The 15,363-nt window shown below is 35.9% G+C and overlaps 2 protein-coding genes across 2 annotated transcripts; both read right to left on the minus strand.

Moving 5' to 3' along the window:
• Positions 1–3,982: 3,982 nt before the first annotated feature.
• Positions 3,983–4,939, minus strand: LOC308428971 (olfactory receptor 5G25; the record flags this gene model as incomplete). The annotated part of the gene is made up of 1 exon (XM_080927611.1): positions 3,983–4,939. The coding sequence occupies one exon, from the start codon at positions 4,937–4,939 to the stop codon at positions 3,983–3,985; it is 957 nt and encodes a 318-aa protein (XP_080783737.1).
• Positions 4,940–14,040: 9,101 nt separating this feature from the next.
• On the minus strand, positions 14,041–14,979 carry LOC308429022 (olfactory receptor 9G4; the record flags this gene model as incomplete). Its single annotated transcript, XM_080927668.1, has 1 exon — positions 14,041–14,979. One exon carries the CDS (start codon positions 14,977–14,979, stop codon positions 14,041–14,043), a length of 939 nt encoding a protein of 312 aa, XP_080783794.1.
• Between the last annotated feature and the right edge of the window lie 384 nt (positions 14,980–15,363).

A 15,363-nucleotide genomic window follows, 5' to 3' on the forward strand; every position in this document is an offset into this window, starting at 1 on the left:
CTTTCTATTTGCCCAAAATTTTATGATGTAAATGTATCACATTTTCTGTATCCATTTTCCAGTTGAGGAACATCTGAGACATTTTCAGTTCCTGGCTTTTACAGATAAAGCTGTTATGAACATAGTGGAGCATGTATCCCCGTGGTCTCCAGGTAGAACTATTTCAAGTTTTCTGAGAAATAAACAGATTTATTTCCAGAGTGGTTCTACCAGTTTGCAATCCCACCAGAAATTAAGGACTATTCTTATTGCTCCATATCACCAACAGCATGTACTGGCCACTGAGTTTTTTACCTTAGCTTTTTGATTGTAGTAAGGTGGAATTTCAAAGTTGTTTTGATTTGCATTTCATTGATGATTAAAAATGTTGAGCATTTCTTTAAGTGTTTCTTGGCCAATCAAAATTTCTCTGTTGAGAATTCTCTGTTTAGTTTCATGCCCCATTATTTTCATTCTTTAATCCTTTTTTTTTCAGTCCAGACTTTATCCTCCTCCTGGTGTACTCCCAACAACTCTCCATCCTATACCTCCTCTCCTACCTCCATTTCTAAAAGAATGCTCCCTGAGTCCCCACCTCCACACCACCAGACCTCCCCACTTCCTGGAGCCTCAAGTCTGTCCAGGGTTAGGTGCATATTCTGTCACTAAGGCCAGACCAGGCAGTCCTCTACTGCATATGTGTCAGGGCCTCATATCAGCTAATGTCTGCATTTTGTTGTGCATGTTTTGTCTAACTTAAGAGTGCATGTCTCTTGCAAATGCCCCTGGAAGTCCCATGACTTTCCCAGAATGTCCCGCTCCAAGTGTGTCAAACTGAGTTTAAAGACCAAGAAAATCTGTAGTCAAAATTTTGTTATCTCATAGCAATACTAAACTCAGCCCCACTGGATGAAAAGCAGAGATATTTTACAGTGTCACAAGCATTTCTACATAAAAGAAAGTCAAGGAGTGGGGATAGTGGACCTCTCTATTTCATTCCTTACTCTTGGAATGAGGTAGGGGGTTCGAATGGGGTAGGCGGTGAGAAAAGAGAGGTTAATAGCAATGTAGATGTGATCTTAGGAGAAATAGGAAAAGGGTCATTATTTAAGAACATAAAAGGAGGTAAACATAGACAAAGAAGAAAGACAACTAAAGAAGTATCAAGATACAAATGATATGATAGGAGAAACTGATAACAAATATCTCCTTTGCGAATAGGGAAATGAAGTAAATAAAGAGAAAGGAGGGAGTTAAAATAACAACAAGGAATTATACTACTCTTTACCAAGATTGTGAAATTGTAATACATATAATTCAGTGCATAAACATACATATAATGTTTAATAAGCTTGTCTCTTCTTGCCTGACAGCACTCCCTTCAAAAGAGAAAAATCTAGCAAAAGCACCAACACCGGACTTGAGAATCCCTCTTTTGAGTTTTTGATTAGGGCTATCCAAGAGATACATCCTCAATACATATAACCTATGACTTAAGCCTTGACTCATTCCATAGAGGTGCAAGATAAATAAGTTCCTGTTGCTACATTTAAAAAAAAAATTCAGAGGCCTGAGCTAGAACTCGCTTAATTTTTTTTTTTCCACTGTGGACTAGTTCTCAAGGTACTAGAAAGTGCTATGCAAGTTTTTGAAGAAAGGAAGCAATCAACACTTCCACCCATCAATGACAACCATGAACATCATCAACAAGCAGCTTGGCAAATAACACTAAAGTATAGTACTGGCACAGATACTTTGGTAGTAACCAATGACTCTCTAATTAGACTTAAGATACATTCAATAAGAGGAAATAAATGCTTGGTCCTGGAAGCCTATCAAACTATTCAATGCTTGGAAAATCATAGTTATTGTAGGAGAATCTACAATCACAAATTTGCTAAATAAACATTGCACCTAATGATAATCTATGAACATTTATTTGTTCTTATATCCACAGATAAGTGTGGTTTTTAGTTTCATCAAAGACATTTTTATTTTCAAAAATCACACAGAGATCACCACTCAAACCCCAACCAATCAAAATGCAGCATTATAGCTCAGAATCTAAATGACCACATTTACAAATGTTCCCACAGTTAAGGCTCAGAAATCATTTTAGGATGGGGCAGAAAGATTGTAAAAGCCAGAGGGTTAGGGAGTTTCTGTTTGATTGTATTTCCCAGTAACACCAGAAGCTATACTTATAAACTCTCACAAACACAAAATTGAGAGCTGAACAAGGATGAAACCAATGGATATTCCAAAGTGGACAGGTACAAGCCCACCAAGACTCAACACTACACAAAGAATTATAGAAAAATTTAAAAAGCAGGGAAGAGGAGACGTGGCTTTTCCCAGGAAAGAGCATACTAACAGGTTTTCTAGTAACAAATGGTTAGTCCTGAGAACATACACACAAATAACATCATATATATGGGAATGTATTTATATACAAATACATGTGGGCATTCAAAAACAATTGATGATCAGAGTTCATAAATATGAAGGAGAGTTTGAAAGAATATATGGGATATTTAGATGAAGAAAAGGAAATGGAGAAATCTTCTAGTTAAAAACAATCTCAAAAACAAACAAACAAACAAACTAAGAAAAAGAAATGGATAATGCTCAAATCAGTTTATTCAGTGTCCTTATCAATCTGTGTAATCTTATTGTTGAAAACTGAATTGTTGTTCTGATATTCTTACAGAATCTGTAAGCAAAACATTCTTTTTCTGATCTAACATCCAAGGACTAGAGAGTGTTAAGCCTATTAAATGATAGATATGGTTATTCACATGTTAAAAGATTGAAGAAAAAACACACACTTTTGATTTTACTAAAAGAAAATCTATGAAAGTGTGCAGTGACCATACATTTCATGACAGATCACTCTAGATTTTCATCAAGGTCAACAGATGTGTCAGGGAATCCTCTCTGTGTGTGTGTGTGTGTGTGTGTGTGTGTGTACACTTTTGGATAAACACACACACACACACACACACACACACACACACACACACACACACACACACATCAACAAGGATGTGAGTTTTCCAAGGCAGTAACAATATGGTTAAGGGAAAGCTCACAAGGTCTCTGCCCTAACAACAAATTAGCCCTAAGTAACTAAGGATTGCTGGGAGTTGGAGAAATAATCTTCCTGAGGGAAGAGTGCACCGACTGGTTATTGAATAACAAATTGTCAGCACACACACACACACACACACACACACACACACACACACACACACACAATATTATAAGGTCTGAGCATGTAGTTATGTATGTAAAAACAAAGATATAAGAGGTCATGAATCTGAGAGAGAGAACAAGGAAGAGGATACATGGATGTTTTAGAGGGATGAAAGAAGGGACAGATATTGTGATTTGCATTATAATCTCAAAATAAAAACATCTTTTAAAATGGTTTAGTAAATCATTATAGCTTCATGGAAGTAAGAATAATTATTATAACAAATTAGAATATATATAAAAGTGAAATGATATGTATCATTAAGTTGAAGGACAAAATAGTAGTTATCACTGTAGTAAAGGTCAATGCATTTTTTCCTTACATATAGAATACAAAGGTATATTGGCATAATCCCAAAAGCTACTAGGATAGTATAACCAGATCCTTCAGTGTATGTACAACTTCTTTCTAAAATTTCTACTTCAAATATAAAAATACTTATAAAAGGGGTGTGGTTTCCTACTACATGATTATACTCTTTATCTGTTCTTTCAGGAGAAATTCAGCATTAAGCATTATGTATTATTCTATTATAAAGTACTTAGGGACTTGGCCTTCTGTAAACCATAGGTGAAATACTAAGTTCATTGCTTACTAAGTTTTATTTTTCAAAACTTAGGATAATCAGTTATTTCTAGTTGTACTATGTCATAATTTTGCTAAAGTTATACACCCGATAACCCAAACATCTCAGTTTAAAGTACTAAGCTCTTTTATATTGAACAACAAAAAATGAAGTAGTTTTATCTATAATATTTTATCTTGCAAACTGTAGCAAAAATGCTTTTCAAATGTCCTGATGAATGCATCTTTGACTTCCTTATTTCTCAGGCTATAAATGAATGGGTTCAACATAGGAATCACCGTGGTATAAAATAGTGACACAAGTTTATTGATATCCAGAGAGGCGCTGGAGCTTGGACATACATAGATAAAGAAGAGAGTCCCGTAAAGGATAGAGACAGCTGTCAGGTGTGAAGAGCATGTGGAGAAGGCTTTGCGCCTCCCATCCACAGAGCCGATCTTTAGGATGGTGGTAGCAATGTAAACATAAGACACCAAGATGATTACACCACTGAGTACACCCAGGATCCCAGCCAGGATGAAAAGCAAGTATTTATTTATCTGAGTGTCTGCACATGCCAGTGAGAGAACAGGAAGAAGGTCACAGAAAAAGTGATTGATGAGATTTGGACCACAGTATGGCAGGATAAATGCAGAAGTAATATGAACTACAGTGCTTATAAGGCCTATGCTGTAAGGGCCTATCACTAGCTGTACACAGACACGTTGGGACATGATGAATGTATACAGCAAGGGCTTACAGATGGCAACATACCTATCATAAGCCATGGCAGCCAGGAGGAAACATTCTGTCACTACAAACTGGCTGAATAAACAAAGCTGGATAGCACAACCTAAGAAGGAGATCACCTTTTTATCCACAAAGATGTCAGTCAGCATCTTAGGACTGATGACTGAAGAGGAGAAGGCATCCACAAAGGACAAGTGGCTGAGAAAAAAGTACATGGGAATGTGGAGTCGAGTGTCCAGGTGAATGAGAATGATCATCCCCAGGTTCCCCAGAAGAGTTATGAGATAAACACAGAGGAATGTCAGGAAGAGGACAATTTGGAGCTGGAAGGAGGAGGTTAATCCAGTGAAGAAAAACTCAGTTACAGTGGTTTGATTTCTGTGCTTCATTTCTGTGGATCAACCTGTTATGGCAAAGACAAAAATTTTCAATGCAATAGATTCACAAATAAAGTCCTTATAAATAATTTTAGTTTTGTTAAATTGAGTTTTACTTTTTTCTTTCCTGCTAGTCATTGGGGATGCTGTCTTCAGAGCTTTGGCACCTTTGAGTCTGTAACAAACTTCATTGAGTTCTTTGGTTTCCTATTACGTTTTAATGATAATTTCAGATGTACAGCATGAACTTTGGAGATTATGTCATAAAATTTCAGACTTCAAGCTCATCCTGTCTGTCTCAAAATACCTGTTTATGAACTAAGGTTATTTTTAAAAACATGAAAACATGAAAGATAAAAACATGAGAAAGTAATTTTGTGACTCAGTAAATTTAGATTATTTTGACCAGCTTAATCAAGGCAACTGTTGTATGTGTCACCTCCATCCCTACCTATACAACTAAGTCTCCACTCTGTCTATAATACAATTTACAATGTCTAAGCTATAGAATGGCACACTAAGAGGAAGAGCTGAGCCATTTGAATCAGATTTATGCAGCTCCACAATGCATTTTCTATCATGCGTTCTCTGACTCATCCAAGCCCTTCATATCCTAGCCAACCTGATCTAATAATACAATAAACCATCATATATATTGTGGCTTACCAAAACCCCATTCTTAAATATTGATTGTTTACAGAGTCTTTCTACAAAAAATGATTTAAGAATAAACACAGACAGTTCACATTTATCCAAAAGAAATAACTTATATCCACATAGTGAACTATGCACAATTGTTTGCAGAAGCTTCACTTACAGTAGCCGAGATTGTGAAATGATCAAAATCTCTTAAGTTGGTGAAATATTCAAGTATGATATAGGCAACAACATGAAAAAATATCAAAAACATTTCACTGAATTGAAAAAAATCCGGGCCTGAAACATCGAATAGTTTATTACTTTACTGAGATGACTTTGTATTTGCCAACGATATTGTGTCTGTGGAAGAAATGTCTTGCATTTTTCTACATGGCTGTGGAACACGTCTGGCTGTGGGGTTGTTGAACAAATCCACTCATGTGACAGAATGACTTAAAATGATATCAATATGTTGTTTCCACAATGATTACTGATCATGATGTGGACCAGTCACATAGTAATAATAATAATAATAATAATAATAATAATAATAATAATAATAATGATAATGATAATGATGATGATGATGATGATGATGATGATGATAACCACTGATAAAAACTAGAGAAGCATTGTCAAGAGCATAACTACATCGATTTCCTTTTCTGAGTGTCTATGATATTTTTTCTAATATCAGCATTTATTTAGCAAGAATAAAATCACATGGAAGAGCAGTGCATGGAGAGGAAGGGCAGTGCAGTAAAACTAGGGAAGAGGAACATGCAGTTGGAAAATCATAGCTACTTCAAAAATTGTACTAATTAACCCTGGGGTGCAGTATGCTTCAGGGTAAGCTATGACATTTGGTTGTAATTCCCAAAACTACTGATAGGTTTCTACTGACTTTGTCTCTGGTAGGAAAGTGGAAATGGTTTTGATTCACTGAAAGCTAGCAAAGAGACAAGTTTCCAATACTCACAGTTTCAAAGGCAGTGGAAGAGGAGAAGGAAACACCTGGAGGGCTATGATTGAGGTTTGTCAAAAAACTATCTTAGTGTAAATTTTTTTTGAAATTTCTATACTTTCTAGGCATAGCAACTCATTTCTAGTTATTCATATGTTTTCATTACTAGATCAAAAGATAGAAACAAATCATTATAGGTGGCACTGTTAAAGTTATAGAAAAAAAATGATGCAAACGAAAATGCCCCAAACCATGTCTCATAAAATTCCCTTTATTAAAGATGTTAAATAAGTACAGTTTTTCATGACCAATATAATACTTTTAAACTCTGTGTGGAACACAAAATGCTGCGTGAAATGATATTCTGGCTGTATAAGAGCCCATTAGACTTTATGTTTTCCAGTCTCACCTTGGACATTAGAAGACTGGAAATTTAAATGAGCTGATTAGGATGAGTTTTTGCTTTCTAATTATAATTGAAGAAGCTCAGGATGAGTGAATAAATGAGATCCCACTGAAAACAAGACTTCTCAGTTCGAACATTTGGTTAGCTAATAAATCTTTCTTCATACTGCACCATCCCTATGCTAAAGCCCATACCAGCTATCTCAACAGAAATCTGTTGTAATACACATCCTAATCAATCCATTTAAAGCAAAATCCATAAGTGAAATAGTGAAACCATTGCATAATTTATTTTTCATGGTTAGCTCACAAATGGTACTTTCCCAGGTCACTGAATTGATTTTAGTTACCTGGCCCCTGAAGGTATTTACATTTCAAATAGTCCATTTTTTTTCCAGAAGAAATTTACCACAAACTACCCACCCATGTAACAGAGAATTATCACATTTATAGTTCTTTATATGAGAATGCATTACCCTGAAAATATGCACTAGTTCTCTTCAGCTTTCCTGGTGGTCCAGAAGTGATATTATCTTGAATCTGAACCTTATTAAGACACTCATTTAATTCTACACATGAAGCACAAGAGTGTTTCCTAAAGACTGGAAACAAATTAACGTCAACTCCCTCAAGGAATCAGCAGCCCGAGAGATAAGGTCTATAAGGAAATTGTTAACAAATTTTTATTACCAGCTTTATTAGGCTGTAGATGATAAATAAATAGATAAAGAGATGGGCATAGCTCACTCCTAGAACACTTGTGTAGTACCAGCCACGTACAAAATGGCAATTTTATATACAATATGATATTTTCATATATGTACATTATAAAAATATTCAATCAAGCAAATCATCATATTTACTCTTTGTGCTGATAACACCTGAGACCTATTCTTTTTAGACAATTTCATGTACAAAAGACATTTATTATTTATTATATTTTGTTTTTCAAGACAGTTTTTTATTTTTAAAACTAGTTTATTCAGTCATATAGTATATTTGGACCACAGTTTCTCTTCTCTCCCACACTCCACCTCCCCCACTCCCCCTATCTCCTCCCTTCAGAAAAGAGCAGGCATCCAGGAATATCAACTAAACATGGCATATCAAGTTGAAATAAGATTGAAAATATCCCCTCATATTAAGGCTGAAGAGGTAAACCAGTAGGAGGCCAAGGATCTCAAAAGCAGAAAAAAAAAAGCATCAGAAATAGGACCTGCTCACTCTGTTTGGCACCCAACAAAACAATGAGGCATACACCTATAAGATATAGAGGGCCTATGTTAGACTCATTCAGGCTTTCTGATTACAGATTCAGTCTCAGCTAGTGCCTATGAGTACAAGCTAGTTGAACTGTGGGGTTTCCTGTGGTGTCCTTGACCCCCCTCTGGCTCCTACAATTCTTCAGCCAGATCTCCAGCACTAGTCTCTGAATTCTGTTAAATGTTTAGCTGTGGGTCTTTGCTTCATTGGTTTCTGGATGAAACTGCTCTGATGACATCTGGGGTAGGCAACAAACTATGGGTATAGTTTACTATCTATCTATCTATCCATCTATCTATCCATCTATCCATCCATCCATCCATCCATCCATCCATCCATCCATCCATCATCCATCCATCCATCCATCCATCCATCCATCCATCCATCCATCCATCTATCTACTATCTATCTATCTATCTATCTATCTATCTATCTATCTATCTATCTATCTATATCTAGCTATCATCTATCTATCTATCATCTATCTATCTATATCTATGTATCTATCATCTATCTATCTTCTATCTATCTATCTATCTATCTATCTATCTATCTATCTATCTATCTATCTATCCATCCATCCATCCATCCATCTATCTATCTATCTATCTATCTATCTATCTATCTATCTATCTATCTATCATCTATCCATCTATTGCTAGTTGTATTCGGTGCTGGTGAACTGGGGGCAGATGAGATGGAAACAGGAAGGATCAAGTATGGAAAGGATGGAGAGAATACTGGGAGAGACAACTGAAATTTGGGGGGCGTAATTTGTGGTCAAGGAAGAAACCTAGTGTGACAGAAACTCCCAGGATTCTATTAGAATGACTCTTGATAAGACCCTAGTAATGGGGGAACACAAAGAGCCTGAATTAGCCATCTCCTATAACCAAGAAAGACATCCAGTGAAGGATTTGGTACATGAACACAAACCTTCAGCTAACAATTTGTGCTTTCAGTGTGATGGACTGGGTTATCAGTTGCACAGAAAGCGTGGGAGTGTGGAACCAACGACTGGTCCATCTTGAAGCCCATGTCTGTAGTCCAGCCTTGATACTGTCTGCAGGACCGGAAACCTGAAGCTTGATATCCCAGACACAGGGTTTCTTATCAAACACCATTAACCACAACCATCCTGTTGTACAAAAGATCCATAAAATGTGGCAGAATTACTTTTTTGGAAGAATCATATTGGAGACTGAGGCAAAATCAAGGGTCTAAAATAAAATTCTTATTTATAACATGCAAGACATCATTTTCTTTGCTTTCTATAGATATAATTCTAAAATAAAGACTTTATGGAAATGAATTAATTAAAATGCACAGCAATGATTACTAGACACAGAGAAGGGCTGAGAGGACAGGCAGATGTGGGAGGATAAATATTAAAACATTGATGGATATAAGTAATATGTTCTAATTTTATTTAGCTGTAGTAATTTACCAATTGGTGCATTTAAGATTTTTATAATCTTCTGCTGCCTCTCAGTATGCAAAGATTTGAATTTCCTGAGGAAAAAATCAAGTGTCTGTAAAGCAGTATAATTGTATATGTTAGAATCACTAAGTCATTTGAATGTGGGCAGGCAATTGAGAGACTCTTGGAAGGGTGATGAAGATGATATTTTTGTGTAATTATATGACTTACATCAAGAAGGAATCACATTTTCATGTTTGAAGAGTGAAAACACTTGTGACCTGTTCAAGGAACATTGAAAGAGATTAGCTATCACTCTTTGTTTAACTGATACCACTGCCCAGTTTTTGTTCTCTGACATGTTCTCCCTTCAGGATCTTCAAAGTTATTTTATGTCATAAATCAGATGAGAACTGTTTTTACTTAAAATCGTTAGGTCTTATGGTCAGAATAACATCTGAACCTGTTCAGTCTGCTGAGCTCCCAAGTTTTTAGGCCATCTTTATCTTCAACAATTTCCAGGCCAAATCCAAGTCGAACATGCTATGTTCCAGGCTAAAGTGATGAGTCTCCGGACCCTATCACACCGAAATTTCCTGAGATTTAAGTACTTTGTCTATATACCTAAGATCCCAGTAACATGCATCTCTGAGGACTATTGCATCTCCTAGCTAGATCTCTATTTCAGTTCTTCTCCACTGGGTTGATTGATAGCCAACACTAGGTGTCATAGCTTATAATCACTATGACATCATCTCTAATCTCCTGCTTTTTGCTCAAGCTGTGTCAAAGAGATTGTGCACCCATTTATTTGTATATTATTATAAAGAAGATTTATTAATGCAATCAATAACGTTAACAGGCAGCACATTCAAACTAAACTTTTATGGTGACAGTGTGTTTGATGATTTTTTTTCTGTGATATGTGTTGAGGTTGATATGTGACGTCAGGAAGAGTTACCAGTCTGTGTTCTACTTCCTCCTAGCATCTAATGTCATCTCTCTTACCCTGCTCATTTTGGTTTCCTTTCTCTTTATCATTTCTGCCTTTTTGAGGATCCAATACACCGAGAGCCACTTCAGAGCATTTTGCACCTGCTTCTCACACTTTATCTCTGCCACCTTGTACTATGACTCGATCCTCCATGTCTACTCTTGGCCAAGTTCTACCTACTTCCTGAAGAAGGACAGAATGGTGTCTACTTTTTATATTATTTTATTTCCCATGCTGCATTTCGTGCACTACAATCTGAGGAAGAAAGATATGTGAGCAGCTCTGAGAAAACACTTCATGTTAGCTCATTCTGAAGTCTAAGTTGGCATACACATTGCATGACAGGACTAAGTGAATACAAACTATTTTGATCAAAGTACAAGCACTGAAAATTTATAGGTAATATTTTGTTTTATTCTCAAGTTCCATTTATTTGCCTGCAAGTTTCATGGTGTCATTGTTTTTATAGCTGAGTAGTATTTCATTGTGTAAATGTACTGCATCTACATAGCATTCATTCTTCAGTTGAGGGACATCTAGGTTGTCTCTCAATCTACTTTCTGGCTATTACATAAATAAAGTTGCTATGTACATAGTTGAGCAAGTATCCCTGTGGTATAGTGAGATTTCTTTTGGAAATATGCCCAGAAGTAGTTAGTTGGCCTTCAGGTAAAATTATTCTCAACTTTCTCCAAAACTGCCAAATTGATTTTCCAAAGTGATTGTACAAGCTTGCACTTCCACCGGGAATGGAGAAGAGTTCCCCTGTTCTATATTCTTGCTAGCGTATGCTGTTGCGTGAGTTTTTTATCTTAGCAATGCTGACTGGTGTAAGATAGAATATCATAGTGTTTCTCATTTCCCTGATGACCAAGGATGTTGGACATTTCTTTAAGTGCTTCTCAGTCATTTGTGATTTCTCTGTTGAGAATTCTGTTTAGCTCTGTACCTAATCTTTTAATTGGGTTATTTGTTTTTTTGATGTTCAGTTTCTTGATATCTTTATTTATTTTATAGTTCCTCTGTTGGATGTAGGATTGGTAAAGATCTTTTCCCATTCTGTAGGCTGATTTTTTTTTCTTTTTTTCCTTACAACTTTATTTAAAGAGAGAGAGAGATACATGTACAGATTTTTAAAAGCATTTTGGCATAAAACTATATGAATATATTTTTGTTAGTACTTGACTTTTTTAAAAGGTTTGATAGCATGCATTGAAATATTACTAGTTATCATAAGCATAAAGTACATGTAAAACAAAATGCAACATGGAAATAGTCAAATTTTCTTGGTGTCTATAGATTAAACATAATGATTTTTAAATGTCAAAAATTGCCACAAGGCTATCTTCTTAGCTCTTGCATTATTAATGATCTAAGGTCTAGGTGTACCCCACTCTGAGAGGGTGCTATAAACTTGTTGTTGTTTTCTAAGAAGCACCGAGGCTTCTACTTTTTTGGCCTTCCTTTTTTTGAGCTTCATATGATCTGTGAGTTGTTTCTTGGGTATTCAGAGCTTATAGGTAAAATTTTATTGTTTAAAATGGTTTCATTAGTTTACATCTTTCATTTAACAGGTAAAATTTTTATGTTTTAAATGTATATCTTATAGGCATTTTTTTTGTCAGACTTTCATATATGTGCACAGTGTACTGTCCTCTCACTCAGTTGTACTGGTTTTTGAGTGACTGTACTGTTAACTATTAACTATTAGTTTATGTTATTAATACAAATTAAAAAAACACGAATCCTTCATTAGAGGTAAAAGAGGAAAGCCTGCAATCATTTCTTAATGGATTGATGTTTAATTTATTCCCACTTCTAATACCCAATTCTTGTCCTTGTACTATGAGCAATGTGCATATATGACAGAAACGCATTATGAATTATTAATTTATGTATAAAAACTTGTCATTTCTAAAAGGTTCTAGAAGGGCTTCCTCATTGAACAAAAAAAACTTCTAATGTTAAAACTGGATTTGGGGAAGAAACAAAATGATTATATATGAGAGAACAACTACACACAAATCAGAAAATCAAAACTATGGAGTTAATTCACCTGGCATAATCTCTGTCACTATTGAACACATCTAAATTTTATTGAATGTATAAATGTGCTCATTTTATCAATTACAATAATAAGCTTTAATCTCTGACTTAGAAATTTAATAACTAAACCTGCCATGCACTAAATATCAGAGAACATGTTTTTTTTCAAAGTGTATGTGACAATAATACATGCATTGAGTCTAGATCATTATTTTACTTATCTAAACACATATGTGTAACTCTGAAGAGGTAACAGAAGATTTGCTTCTAAGTATTTTTACACACTACCCTAAAACACCATCTGTTAGAATTCCAAACAAAAAAAAAAATCACCAAATAATGTGCCAGTTGATCCACAGCATTTGTTGATAGAACTTGCATATGAAGGAAATTATAGCAAGTCCTTAAAGGAAGGAGATAGAGGTTTTATTCCTGATGGAATTCACTAGAGGGTTAAGGCATCGAGTTCATGCGAAGGTTTAAAGAAGCTGGCTCATAGCCAGGGGTACCAAATATTTGATACTCCAGGGTTTCTGGCAGCATCATTAACAGCTTTGTTAGGGCTGGAAATATGCAGACAATTTCCCTGCCTTTGTCCAGGCCCAAGAGACAAGCAGGTAACTGCTGGATCTGGACAAATACAGACTAAAGGACCTTGACAGTTTATTTTATCTTAAAGTTGTTTTTCCCCCTAATTGAGCCATTTAAATATGCAACCTGAGGGAGAGTCTTGCAGAATATCTACTCTCTCTAGGAGACTACACAATCCTTAGAGTGATAAACAACCAAAAAGACACATTTTTCCATAGATTACAAAGCATTTTATTGATATTTTAGCTGCATCTCATAATATTGACAACTCCTAAATTCTTTGTCTATATTGATTTAAAAACTATACGATTTACAAAGAGGGATTTTATATTTATGCTTTATTAAGGAATTTATTGGAGAGATCACTGTATTAAAGAAAAGTTCCACAGTCTTGCTTACACAGCCATGAATCTTAGCAGTCTAAAACTACTCTTCAGCGAGCAAAGGTGGCTTGACCGTCTTAAATTAAAACTATGTTCTTTCAGACTGCAATTTTGTTTTCTCTCAAATTCCTTAAGAATTAACCAAGAAGATGAATTTTATGAAAAAATCTAGAAACAAAATATAATATATAAAAGCATTAAATGTTCAAGCATGTAAACATTAGGTGTTAAGTGAATTATATTACACACACATACATGCAAAAATGATAAGTAAACATCATTTGTTCATCATTTAATCATTAGGAGGATCACGTGTTCAATTTAAGTGAAATGCTTAATATGAGATCACATGCAAAACCGAGTTATTGGTAGAATATGTTAACAGCACTTATCCAAAAGTGATAATCTTCACGTGTGGGGTCGTATTGTCTGTGTTGCTTTCCTGAAGGCATCTTTGACATCTTTGTTTCTGAGACTATAAATAAGAGGGTTAAGCAACGGGTTGACTACAGTGTAGAAGAGGGCAGCCACTTTGTCCTTTTCTAGGGAGTAGGTTGAACTAGGCCTTGAATACATGAACAGCAAGGAGCCATAGAAGAGCATGACAGAGACCAGGTGGGAGGCACAGGTGGAGAAAGCCTTACGTCTTCCTGAGGCTGAGCGAATCCTCAAGATAGCCAGCAGGATGTTGAAATAGGAAATGAGGATGGCAAGAATGCTGGAGAGCACAGTGAAGCCCACCACACCCAGGAGGACTTTCTCATAGACACGTGTGTCTGTACAGGACATTTTTACCAATGGTGGTGCATCACAGAAAAAGTGATCAATAATATTTTTACCACAGAAAGTTAATCGGAAGGTGTTTGCAGTATGGGCTATGGCATTCAAAAATCCCCCTATGTAACATCCAGCCACTAGCCCAGTACACAGAGAAGATGACATGATGCTTGAATAGAGCAATGGGCTACAAATCGCAGAATGTCGGTCATAAGCCATGGCTGCCAGCAGGTAGCACTCAGTGTAGGCTACAACACAGGAGAAGAACAGCTGAGCCCCGCATCCGGCCAAGGAAATGCGTTTGTCTTCTGAGATGCAAGTGGCCAATATTTTGGGGGTATATACAGAAGTATACCAGAAGTCCAAAAATGACAGATTGCTGATGAAAAAGTACATAGGTGTGTGCAGTCTAGAATCAATACGGATTAAGACAACCAGCATCATGTTCCCTGATAGTGTCAACAAGTAGATGGTTAGAAATATTCCAAATAGAATCGGCTGCCAGCGGGGGTTTGCTGAGAAGCCCACGAGGATGAATTCAGTCAGGACGGTGCGATTGTCCACCTCCATGTCCACAGAGGACAACCTAGTCATCAATATACATTGAACAATGGTAGCGAACATTTTAGGTAATTCAGAAATTACTAGGAAGCCAATGATATTTTATTTATTATTTTGAATTATAAAAGATTATGACAATTGTGGTATAAATGACTTTAAAATTAGAGTTAACACAGTGGCTTCAGAAATAGCAGATGGAATTGTTCAATAAACAACTGGCATTTCCTCCAATTATTATATGTATATTCCCAGAACAATGTTTAGTCAGTACTCACTACTCAGGAAACTGAGGTACTGGGAGTTGAACATGGTGTCATCTGCCTACATACAGGAGACAGAGAAGGGGATCCTAAATTCACATTTATCATATGCTTTCAGTATGCCTAAGAGAAA

Source organism: Micromys minutus (genome assembly GCF_963924665.1).
Source record: "Micromys minutus genome assembly, chromosome: 13".
NCBI classification, from domain to species: Eukaryota; Metazoa; Chordata; class Mammalia; order Rodentia; family Muridae; genus Micromys; species Micromys minutus.